Below are 12,602 nucleotides of genomic sequence, written 5' to 3'. Positions count from 1 at the left end.
TAGTTGCAGCATGTGGACTCAGTTGTGGCATGCAGGCTTCTTAGCTGTGGCATGCGGACTCTCAGTTGCAGCATGCTTGCAGGATCTAGTTCCCCGACCAGGGATTGAACATGGGCCCCCTGCAATGGGAGCATGGAGTCTTACCCACGGGAACACCAGGGAAGTCCCTAGAAAGCTTATGCAAGTGGAATCATACAGTATTTGTCTTCTCGTGACTGGCTTATTTCATTTAGCGTAATGTTCTCAAGGTTCATCCATGCTGTAGCATATGACAGAATTTCCTTCCTTTAAAAGGCTGAATAATATTCCATTGTATATATATATATATATATATATATATATATATATATATATATATATATATATATATATATATATATATACATACCACAATTTGTTCATCCAGTTATCCATTGATGGGCATTTTAATTGTTTCTACTTCTTGGCTGTTGTGAATAGTGCTGCTATGAACATAGATGTGCAAGTACCTCCTCAAGATTCTACTTTCAGTTCTTCTGGATATATACCCAGAAGTGGGATTGTTGGGTCATATGGGAGTTGTATTTTTCATTTTTTTTGGAATCTCCATACACACGCATAAAGAATGAATGGGTCAAAGAAGAAGTCACAAAGGAAATTAGAAACTGCTTTGAGACAAATTAAAATGAAAGTCCATCATACCAAAACTTATGGGATGCAGCAAAGGTGTGCTAAGAAGGAAGTTTATAGCTTTAAATGTGTACATTGAAAAGACAAAAGATCTCAAATCAACAACGTAACTTTACACCTCAAGAAATTAGAAACAGAAGAATAAACTAAAGCCAAAACTAGCAGAAGGAAGGAGATATATAAGAGCAGAGATAAATGAAATAGAGAAGAAATACAACAACAATAGAAGAAAAGTAAATGAAACTAAGAGTTGGCTTTTTGTTAAAGCTACACAAAATTGACAAACGCCTTAGTTAGACTCACTAAGAAAAAAAAAATAGAAGACACTCAAATAATTAAAATCAGAAATGAAAGAGGGACATTACAACTGATACTACAGAAATTAAAAGGATTATTAGCGAATACTGTGAATAATTGTATGCCAACAAATTGGAAAACCTAGAAGAAATGGATAAAGTCCCCCAAACAGACAATCTAGCAAGACTGAATCGTAAAGAAATACATAATATGAACAGATCGATTAATGAGGAAGGAGATTTAATCAGTTCTCAAATATCTCCCAGCAAAGTAAATCCCAGGACCACATGGCTTCACTGGATTAGTCTATCAAGTACTTGACAAGGCGATGTCTGAGATTGCTTGTGTCTGAATCACCTTGATGAGGGAGGTCTCTAGCCCTGTTTAGGCACCCGACATAGTTGGTCAGCCGGGGGACTGCGGTAGCTGTTAGCTGGCCCCCTTCTACGCTTTCCCCTTGGCAACGTTATTTCTGAAGGAATGTGGGTTCTTGCAAATGACTCTGACTCTTCCTATACACCATACATAGACCACATGCCCTTACTGCTCCCTTTAAAATGTGAATTTTTCCCTTTCATTGCTGGATTTTCCTGAAAACGAGTTGGTTGCCTGGCATTCTCCAAACGTCACCAATAAGGTTCCTCTTTGTTGTTGTTATTGTTGATGAGTATCATTATGAACTCCTGGCTTTTGAACATTGTTGGTGGGCTTCAAACCATTGTTATGTGGTGTTGAGCAGAGGAGTGAAATAATTTGACTTGCGCTCTGCTGCTGGGTTGAAAGCAGACAGGTAAGGGAGCCAGGATGAAAGCAGAGGGGCCAGCTGGACAGCAGTACAGTCCAGGAGATAGATGTTGGTATCTTGGCCAGGGTGGTGGTAATGGAGGTGGTGAGAAGTGGCTGGCTTCTGGACATACTTTGAGAGAGGGGCCGAGAGAATTTCCTGACCAGTTGGATGTGGAGTGTGGGAGAAAGAGAGCACGCCAGGCCCCCTCCGAGGTTTGGGGACCGAGCAAGTGGCATCTGTGGGTCCAATGCCCTATCTGTGTTTACTTTCACTTCCAGTGCCACACAGGGAAAGTCCCAAGGTTGTGAGTAGCAGGACTGCCCTGACAGCGGGCCACACAGGGAAAGCAACGGCTCCTCAGAGGAGTTCATCTGAGGCCTGGTCGTAATCACTCCATCGTGGAGTGATCAGCCCTGGACGGATCTTTACTCGTAAGCGTGCCCTGAGACAACATGGAATAGTTAATGTACAAAAGGCACAGCCCACAAACCTAGAGAGCCTTAAGTATTACAACCCAAAGGAAGCTGGTTTCTAACAGTGTAATTACCATAATCCTCCCTCCCCACAAGCCACTGGTATGATTATCTGCTGGTTCCCTGTTTCAGTGGAATGTGTTAAAAATAAAATACCCTTAGTGAATCCACCTATGGGGAAGAGAATTGACACGATCTTATTTCTGCAGGTGCCGAAAAACTTCCAAATCTTTTCCCATGGTGAATTAGATATGTTGGAGGGGAGAATTTGTGGGCGGAGGGGTGAACAACAACACAACTCCTAGGAGTGAATAAAAGGTGAGGTATAACCAGGACACTTTCTAAGCGTGCCTGTGGCTTCAGTATCCAATACAGTAGATGTCAGAGCAAAGAAAATGAACAAGAGCCAAAGAGAGGCCTTACAGAATGATGAAAGGATCAGGACACCAGGGAGACATAAAGATCCTAAATGTGTATGAACACAAACAACAGAGCCTCAAAGTACATGAATCAAAAACTGGTGGAGCTGACAGGAGAAAGAGCCAGATCTATAAATATAGTGGGGGCCTTCCACACCCACCTCCCTCTTAGCAAGTGACAGAATTACCAGAGAGAAAATCAGCAAGGATATAGGAGACCTGAATAACACAGGAAACTAACGAGATCTTCATGACATAAATAGAACACTCCGCCCACCAACAGCAGAGTACAGGTTTTTCCCCGAGGGTCTCTGTAACATTCACCAAGTTAGAACATCTCCTCGACCATCAGACAAGCCTCAGTAAATTCAGAAAGAACTGAGGGACTTCCCTGGTGGTGCAGTGGTTAAGAATCCGCCTGTCAGTGCAGGGGACACAGGTTCGAGCCCTGGTCAGGAAGATCCCACATGCCGCGTAGCAGCTCAGCCCGTGCGCCTCAACTACTGAGCCTGCGCTCTAGAGCCCTCGAGCCACAACTACTGAGCCCGCGTGCCACAACTACTGAAGCCCGCGTGCCTAGAGCCCAAACTCCGCAACAAGAGAAGCCGCCGCGACGAGAAGCCCGTGCACCACAGCGAAGAGTAGCCCCCACTAGCCGCAAGTAGAGAAAGCCCGTGTGCAGCAACAAAGACGCAACGCAGACATAAATAAAGAAATTAACTTATTTAAAAAAAAAAAAAGAAGAATTGAAATGTCCCAGAGTGTGTTCCCTGGCCACGATGGAATCAAATTAGAAATCAGTAATAGAAAGCAAAAAGAAGAATCCCTAAACATTTGGAAATGGTGGCTGACACATCATTCCAGGTTATCATTCACACCCTTGTTATAGAAGAGCTGAAGTGAGGAAGAGTTGCCTGCTGAGCTGAAAGGCATTTCAGGCTGGCCCAAAAGAGAGCTCACCCTGGCTCTTTCAAACAGAGTATTGTTCAGGGCAAGGCTGGAGGGAGGGAGACAGTTCAGGAGGCTGTGACATCAGTGCCACCTGACATTAAAGCTCCTAGTGCACTGGCAAAGGAAGTCCAGCTAGCTTGCTGGTTGTTAGTGGAATCGGTGTGGTGGCTGATTGGATTTGGGAAGCACGAGAGAGGTATTGGTGTGGTTGTTGGAAAGTCCTGAGAGAAGGCAAGATTCGGGTGCCTTCATGGTACATATATGACTGGTGTCCAGTCTAACCCATGGACGCATACACCTCGGATCCTTATCAGTCCTGCTCTACTGTGTTAAAAGTTTCAACGCAGTTGTCCTCTCCTCCCTCTTCCTTCTCCTCCCTCTTTCTCCTCCTTGTCCTCCCCTTCCTCATCCTGCTCCTCCTCGATTCTTCCCCTGATAGTGCCATCTGTCGGATAAGGCTGTCCTCTCTGCACAGGCAGAAGAGTGTCCTTTCTGAGGTTTGTGGGATTGGTCCCTTAGGCCAGGTTGGCACTGTGCCTGCCCTACCATCCTGTTAGCCTAAGACATGGTATGTGGTAAGTGCACCACAGATGTGTCTTCAAACCTGTATTTTTGTTCCTCTTTTCAGAATACAGTGATGGTGGTAGACCACCTCAAGGAAGAAAGAAAGGTTGTAGTTCTTTTCCAGGTAATTCTGGCAAGAGGAGCCCTCATTATGAACACGGTGGGGGTGAGTCTCAGCCCTCACACCTCCAGGAGGATGATGGAAACGTGGTGAAGAGGGATGTCCAGGAGGACCCCGAAGTAAGACAGTAAGTGACCAGGCAGCAGGGTTTGTACACAGCAGCCCCTGGGACTATGCGCCTCTCTCACTCTCCGTGGACTTGTTTTTCTTCTGTCACTGCAAAACTGAAGCATGCTAGAAGTGAAATAATGGTTGAGCAATCCTAATTGTAGTGCTGGTGTCAAAGAGACGAGGGTGTACAGAAGACTTTCTTAGCACGTATGGCCACTCACCCTCCTTCTCTCCACATCCCCCCTGCAGCTCTCCCTGTACCATCCGAGGCAACGAGAGGACAGTGAGATGGCACAGTGAAGGCCACATGCATATGACTGTGTGGGGAAACAGAAAACCTCTGGAGAGAGAAATGCAGGAGAACGCACAAGATGGAACCCCAGGGAGCTGGTTCATGGTCACTGTGAGTATCCTGAAAAATGTATGGAATGTGCAAGAGAGAAAAGTCAGGGGGAGTTGTGTTGGTCTCATGTAGAGATGCTGGTTTATTTCCCTGGGGACAGCTTGTAATCTGTCCTTTTTATGACCAGGAGTTAACAATCTTGTTCATCTAAGGGCAGATTCAGAGAAGCAGTGTAAAGGGAACAGGCTGACTGTGAGGAGAACGGAGGAGCCTGTCTCAGAGCAAAGATGGAAACTACTGCCAAGGATATGGAGCAACTCCACATTGGAGGTCTCAGTTTGGCAAGCTGAGTGTGGGAGATGGAGGGTCGAGCCTCTGGAGACCTTGTCTGAGGGGCAAGCAGTGTCTGCACTGGGTAGGATCTCCTGGAAATTTATAAAAGGAAGATCATCTCTGACACCTTGATTATTTGGAAGAGAGTTTGACTGGAGAGAAAGAGTATTTAGGAAATCCATATTACACACACCCATAAGAAATCATGCCAGTGGTCCCTTCTTTAGAAACCCTGTCAAGCTCAGTAGAAGGCCGGAAAAGAACAGGAAAAGGTTCGTCCTCCAGCCTAAATTCCCTGTTGTCTGTCCTCTCTCCCATCTCTTCTTTTCATCCTTAGATTCCTTCCAGGATAAAGTATGACAGGACATGGCTAATGAACTCAATCCAGAGCCATTGCAGTGTCCCCTTCACTCCAGTGGACGTAAGAGAGGATGCCGAAGCCAGACGCGTGGGCACAGGGAAGGGGGAGAGAGAGACCTGGTTCAGCAGGGTCTGTTGGCTTCTGATACTATTGCTGTTGCATTCAATCCCTGTAGTTCCACTTTGTGAAAAATGGGGCTCAGTTCTTTGTCGAAGAAGCTAGCACTGCCTCTGCATTAATGGATGTCAGCAACAAGATTTGTGACGAGGAGAGCCGAAAGGTGTGTGTTGCGGGCATTACCTGTACCTCATCCTGAGGAAGGAGTACAGGCCAGGGGCTGGTTGTCTTCTTTGGAACTAGAGTTCCTGGTGCTTACCCCACCTCTTCTTCCTGCAGATACCTGTGTTTGTCAGCCCCTCCGCTGCTCCCTACTCTGTGCGGGATAAGTTGAAGCCAGAAGAAATGGAGCAGCTAAAAGTAATGCAGACTCAAGGCATTTTGTGTGCCAGCGCTCAGACCCACCTCTCCTTCCTCCAGCCCCCGTCCCCCTCGCCCCTGATTTCCCTGCCACCACCACAGCCTCAGAGCGGCTCTCTCCATCTCTCTCTCCGCAGCTGACCTTGAGCAAACGATTTGATGTCTCCCAGCAAGCTCTTGACCTCCAGAGGCTCCGCGCTGACCCAGGTACGGCTGACAGCAGTAATTCTAGGGTGGGCGAGGGCAGAGGGGTCTTCCTGGAGGGAGACTTAGGGATGGTAATGTGGGGCGGGGCTGGTGCTGGCCCCAGACCCCACTCAGCCATCTGATTCCCTCCCCTCTCCTTCCTGAAGACTTGGTGGGCCATGATATTGATATAATTCTGAATCGAAGAAACTGCATGGCTGCCACCCTGCAGATCATCAAAAAGAATTTCCCTGAGGTGAGGCTGTAGGCCCAGTGCTGGTATTAGGGTAGGGGGTGGAAGAGATGGGGTGGAGGGCAGATTTGTCTCCAAGGTCCTAGATAGTAACCTTCACTCTACCTCTTCTTGCCCCAAAGCTGTTGTCCTTGAACTTGAGCAGCAACAAACTGTACCAGCTGGATGGCCTGTCTGACATTATACAGATGGCCCCCACGGTCAAGATCCTGAACCTCTCCAAAAATGAGGTGAGAAGAGGGAGCCAGATCAAACTTGGGTTGAGAGTAGGGGAGGGGGCGTGTTAGTGGCCATCAGAGTGATGACAGGAGGCAGGTGAAGGTACCTGTGGGGGAGGGAGGGGGCTGGGGGTGCAGAGATCCGGATGTCCCTCTTTCCCTGGGATTCCTTTTCCCACTTCCGCCCCATATTTCTCAGCTGAAGTCTGTGTCGGAGTTGAGCAAGATTAAAGGGCTGAAGCTTGAAGAGCTGTGGCTGCAAGGGAACCCATTGTGTGGCACCTTCCCAAACCAGTCCACCTATGTAAGGTCAGTGTGAACACCCTGTCACCCTTCCTGGTGACCTTCACCCGTGGGAGCCTAGACTATCTGTGACAGTGCCCCTTTGCCAAAGGTGGCAGCCCTGGTCTTCTGGGAGGATCAGAGGCCCCACCTTCTGCTCTCTGTGTGCCTATCACCGGTGAGGAGTTTCCTTCCCCTGACCTGCTCACCTCTGCAGGGGCTCTGGGGTCTGTTTCCAGCCCTCTGCGCCCAGCTATATTCCGCCAAGGCCTCCCAAGAGTGTGCCGCAGGAAGCAGGGCTTCTCCTCCTCACCAGGACCAGGAGCGACCAGCCTTGATCCAGATGCTGGCGCCCTGGACTGAGAAGGGTCCTCCAGTCCAGGGCCTCTTGCTGAGAGAAGCCTTCCTTCTTCGTGCTGAGATGGCGTTTGCCTTCCCCGTTCTGAGAGGGGCCCTCTTCCCGTTCCTCCAAAGGGGACCCCCCTCGTCTCCCAGGTTGACATGGGGGCTTTCCTGCGCCATGCTGAGGGCTGAGGCCGTGGGTGGCTGCTGTCATGACATCCATTCTGCTGGCCCAATGCCAGGAGCTGTACCCTCCTTGGGAAAAAGCAGGGCTCCTTGAGTCAAGGGGCCAGACGTGGGCCCCCGCCAGTGATCAGAGGGCTTCCTGAGGCAGGAGTGGAAGGCAGAGGGCAGAGGTGGTAGAGGAGACAGAAGGACAGGGCTCTCAGGGGCACTTCCCATCCCTCCCTGCACACGTCACATCATCCCATCTGGTCCTTCACAGGAGCCCTGGGCAGACTGAGACAGGTACGATTCCTCAGATAAAGAACGAACTCAGACAGGTGCAGGGGTCATCAGGAGAGAAGACGGTGATCATAAGAGTGGGCCACGGATCCTCAGCCCCATACTGAGCTGGGACCTGACCCTTTCCTCATTCTGGGGGAGATGTGCCCCCATGGCGGCCCTGTTTCCCATGCCCAAGTCTGGCTGAACTCACACAGGTGACAAAGTTTCAACCAGCATGCAGTGGGGCCCCAGCCCAACATGTGCATATTTTCCATTCCTACCTGGTGTGTCTGGGCGATTCTGGGGCAGGTGAAGAGCCGCAACAGGGGCGCCGTTTCCCCTTTCTTCTCTCTTCTTCCCTGACCCCGACCACGGGAGAGCTTCTTTCCCTTCCCTTTGTTTTCTCTCTCTCCCTTGTCTCTGTGCCCCTATGTCTGTCTCATCTCTCCCCTCCTACCTTCACTCCCTTTCTGCCTTCATCCCCTCCATCTCCCTCCCTGAGCCCCACCTCACTCACCTCCCTGGCCCAGCATCCTGGGCCATCCCTGGGGGGTGTCCGGGTCTTGCCAGAGTGCTGGACCCCCAGTGAGGTAGCAGAGCCCCGGGCTCCCACCCCATTCCCTCTTCTCCCCACAGCCTTCAGTGGGGCCCTGGAGGAAGGAAGGGAGGAGAAGGAAGCCCTGCAGTATGGGTTTGAAATGCTGCTCCCTGTGGCACTGGAGAAGGGAGTGCGAGTAGTCTGGGTGGGAGCTACCCAGGCGAAGGAGAGGAAGGGAGGGAGGGAAGGAATATTAAAGTGAAGGTATTGAGAGAGATGAGGAGACAGTGCCTTTCAGACAGTAAGATGACAGATGCTCAGTGCTCAACAGGGAAGTGGACCGAAAACCCTTAAAATCAGAAGCAGAGGTGGGCAAAGGGCGCTGCTGGATGGGCCAGAACACACTGATCTCTGTTTATGGTATTACTGTTTTAACTCAAAGGAAGCATTGCAACCTTGAACTATTAACCACCTCTTCTCTATTTTTGGTGTTGGACAGGGCCATCAGAGAATGTTTCCCGAAGTTGTTACGCCTGGTAAGTGCCTACGTAAATCATTGTCTCTTACGAATGTAAGAGTGCCTCTGCACCTGCCCTCAAGCCCTTTGGGTCTTGCCTAGATCACATATTAGCATCAGAACCTTAACCATTTTGGGGGGCATGGACTCCTGAAAATGACATGGATATACTTGCTGGAAAAATACCCATAAATACACACACGCACACGCACAAGTTGAATATAACCCTAGAGACTTCCAGGACCTCATGGTGAAGACATCCAGTGTAAGCTTTCCCATGGAATTTCCAGGGCCCTTTCACACCTGACCTCTGACCCTCACCCTCCTGGGCCCATCCTTTTCCCGGATCATCCAGGGCCACTCCCCTGGTCTCCACTCCTGACTTCCTCTTCCCTTCTCCAGGATGGCCAGGAGTTACCGTCACCAGTTACCGTTGACGTTGACACTCCCTGCGTATTAAAGCCCTGCAAGGTGAGGAAGAGGATCAAACGACATTTGGGGTGTTGCAGGGAGGCTTTATCCACTGCATAGTCTCAAATGCCTTTTGATTCCAGGGCAGCTACTTTGGATGCGATGAGCTGAAGAGCCTAGTCCTGCAATTCCTGCAGCAGTAAGTACCTCTGGGAAGCTGAGCAAGGGGGAGAGGGCGAGGACAGGTGAGGCCACCTAAGCACAGGTCTGCTCAGGGGAGTTTCCAAGTCTCATTTGAGGTCCAGACCACAGAGATAGACTGTCCTCATTGCTCCCCCTCAGGTACTACTTGATCCATGACTGTGGAGACCGACAGGGTCTCGTGGGTGCTTATCACGAGCAGGCCTGCTTCTCCCTGACCATTCCCTTCCACCCCGAGGACCCAGCCCCGTGAGTATCACAGCACAGGCTCTGCTCCTGGGCCGTGTGGCTCCCCAGCAGACACAGGCCAGCTCCTGCAAACACCCACCACCCACTGTTGCTCTTTGTCTCCTAGAAGCAGCTTGTGCAGGTACTTCAAGGACAGCCGGAATATGAAGAAGCTCATGGACCCCCGTGAGTGTGTGATGGGAAGACTGGGTAGGAAAGGGCGGTGAAGGGGTCAATCATAGGGCCCAGGGCGTGGCAGCCCCTGACCTTCGCTCGCTTCCCCTCCCCTCACAGACCTGCGGGTCCAGCTGCTGAAGCACACAAATCGTGTCATTGTGCACACCCTCTGTGTGTTGCCCAAGACTCAGCATGACTTAAGCTCCTTCGTGGTGGACACGTGGTTCCAGACGGTGAGCACCTGCTTCCTCCCTCGGGCGGGCCCAGGAAGCCGCAGGTGGGTAGGAGGTGCAGGTGGTGACTGGGCGCCTGGGCTCTTCCCTTTCAGGAAACGATGCTCTGCTTCTCCGTCAGCGGGGTGTTCAAGGAAGGTGAGTGTGTGTAGATCCCCACCCCAGATGCCCCACTGCTGCCTCCCCCTGGCCAGGCTCACTCCCAGAACCACCCAGCTTCCCTGACCCCTTCCCTTCCCTTCCCCTCGCCTCCCCTCCCCTTCCCCACTGTGTTCTCCAGCCCTCAGGCTTCCCACAGACAATCCAGGTCTGAGCTGTGTCCATGCCTGTCTGCCCTGCACACCCTGGGCATTGGGGACACAGGCTGCGGAGTTTGGTGGCTCTCATCCCAGATACTCACTCTGAGAACTTGGGCCGTTACTTAACCTCTCAGTTTCCTCATTTGCAAAATGGGGTGGTAGTATCCACCTCTTGGGCGGCTGTGAAAAACGCATCCCGTGAACCTGTGTAGTGGTTGTCAGGGGCCCTGTCACTGGGCGCAGACTGCTCCTAGAGTTGCCCTCCCCATTGCCGACACCCTGGCCCCCGTGAACAAATGCCCTCTCAGCATGAGTGTGAAGTCACAGCCTGACTGGGGACCGCCGTGTGAGCGTGTACAGCACGTGCAGCTCTAAGGGGTACTGTTGTTTGTTTGCTGTTGAAGTGGAAGGAAGTTCTCAGGACTGTGTGCGTGCCTTCACCCGGACCTTCATCGCTACCCCTGCCAGCTACTCCAGGTGAGAGCCCTGTTGTGGGCGGGAATGCCCATCTCCGCCTGCGCTCAGGGGCGTGGGAATGTGGTGGCGCGGACCTTAGGTTTACTCGGTATTGTGGAAAGCCAGCAGGGAGATCCCAGGAGCAGTCTAGCCTAGTGGTTAAGAAGAGCATGGGCTCTGGAATCGGCCTATGCGTTCTCTCCTTGACCCAACACTCACTCGCTGTGTGACCTTGGTCAAGTCACATGACCTCTCTGTGACTCAGTGTCTTCTTCCGAGAATGGGGATCAGAGCGTCCACCCCTTGGGCTGTGGTAAAGGGTAAATGCGAAATTGCCCGTGGGTTGGGGATAAACCTATAAATCGAGTGAAGGTGGTAGACAGTCTCTCCAAAGGTGGGCTCTGTGGGGAGGGCCAGAGGTACCAGTCAAGGAACCTGGGAGACAGACACAGGAGGGGCGTGGAAGGAATCTGGTTGCTGAGTGCCAGTGGGAGCGGAGTCAATATTGGGGGTGTGGGTGTCCATCCAGGCATAGTCTGAGGGCCCATTTTTCCTTCAGTCTGTGGATCGTGAATGACGAGCTGTTTGTGAGGGACGCCAGCCCCAGTGAGACCCAGAGTGTGTTCTCCATCCCAGCGCCTACGCCCACCTCCAGCTCCATGCACACCCTCTCCCAGGAGCAGCAGGACATCATGCAGGCGTCCTCCACCCCACCTGAGGTGAACCTCTAGTGGAATCAGAAGTGAGTGCTGGGTTTGCGTAGGCATAGGAGGGAGCTGGGAGGAGTAGAGGGGTGATTAATGGGAACTTGAAGGTAATTATTTTACATCTATTTTTTTCTTACAAACGTTTAGTTGTGAGAAATTCCCTAATTTCATACTAATACCTTTCCATGTATTATAAAATACAGGTTTCCTATCTTATATACTGTTTTGAAACTTCTTTTGTTTATTATTAGTACCAGCATTTCCTCTCAGTATATGTGAAGCTACATTATTCTTTCTAAGAACAATATATTAAACAATTGAATTCCAGAAAGCCATAAGCTATTATTGATAGGCATTTACCTTTTCGCTTCTTTTTCAGCATTACATGCTGTGGCATCTGCTCATTCTGGTACATACATGTTGGTAAACTTGAAGGCGTGCTCTTGTAGCATAGATTTAGCTGTGACGTTGTGTGGTCAAGTGTCTCCAGTTTGGTCCTAAGGGAGGTCATCTATCCTCCCCCACTACAGGTGCTTTCAGTACGATGACTAGACTATACCAGAACTAAAAAATTCTTTACTCATTAAAAAGTCAATTCTGAGATAAGAAGAAATAGACTTCTAGGGTTTCAGGAAGGTGAAGGCAGACAGAAGTCAGGTGCCCTGGGGTTGAAACTCAACGGCTGCTGGCTCTGCTGACATCCCAATTCTTTCTCTTTACTTTCTTCAGCCCAAGGGCAAGATTCCAGATGAATTTTGAGATGAGACCCTCATCCACTGACCTGGGATCTTGAGAACAAAACTCTGCAAATGAGCCTTTAGATGTCATTTTCATCCTCGTCATATTTGTTACCTCTCTTCTCTTAACTGAAGCCATATCCATGACTAAGCTTGCAGTCCAGCTAATCAGGAAACCAAAGTTTACCTTGTAGGCCTGCCAGTTGTTCTGTATTTTTCCCACGCATGATCCTTGTTTATCTTTATATTAAAGAGTAACATTGCACATTGTATGTTGTGTGTCTTGGATTGCTCTTCCCCTGACCCAACCATGAGTTAGTGGGGCCAGGACCAAAAGGTCCCATCTCCCACATCATCCCTGGCAGTCTCTAGCATTTATAGCCGACCTATACAGTGCTTGAAAATTATAGAGTAAGGACTCCATTCCTGGACTACCCTAAAATCCAAGCTTTGCCTCCTGATAA

General features: G+C 50.1%; 1 protein-coding gene across 1 annotated transcript; it reads left to right on the top strand.

The window, feature by feature from the left end:
• Positions 1 to 4,161: 4,161 nt before the first annotated feature.
• LOC309653747 (nuclear RNA export factor 2-like) lies at positions 4,162 to 12,230 on the top strand (the record flags this gene model as incomplete). The annotated part of the gene is made up of 21 exons (XM_082478553.1): positions 4,162 to 4,171; positions 4,225 to 4,408; positions 4,642 to 4,675; positions 5,406 to 5,489; positions 5,605 to 5,709; positions 5,826 to 5,906; positions 6,044 to 6,113; positions 6,260 to 6,348; positions 6,468 to 6,575; positions 6,763 to 6,872; positions 7,633 to 7,655; positions 8,271 to 8,377; positions 9,092 to 9,160; positions 9,244 to 9,299; positions 9,443 to 9,550; positions 9,657 to 9,715; positions 9,815 to 9,939; positions 10,035 to 10,077; positions 10,643 to 10,715; positions 11,254 to 11,413; positions 12,131 to 12,230. 21 exons carry the CDS (start codon positions 4,162 to 4,164, stop codon positions 12,158 to 12,160), a joined length of 1,728 nt encoding a protein of 575 aa, XP_082334679.1. The 3' UTR covers positions 12,161 to 12,230.
• Positions 12,231 to 12,602: the final 372 nt, after the last annotated feature.

The sequence above is a fragment of the Balaenoptera physalus genome (assembly GCF_965194825.1).
Source record: "Balaenoptera physalus genome assembly, contig: HAP1_SCAFFOLD_1069, whole genome shotgun sequence".
NCBI classification, from domain to species: domain Eukaryota; kingdom Metazoa; phylum Chordata; class Mammalia; order Artiodactyla; family Balaenopteridae; genus Balaenoptera; species Balaenoptera physalus.
This window is presented reverse-complemented; position numbering and strand designations above follow the sequence as displayed.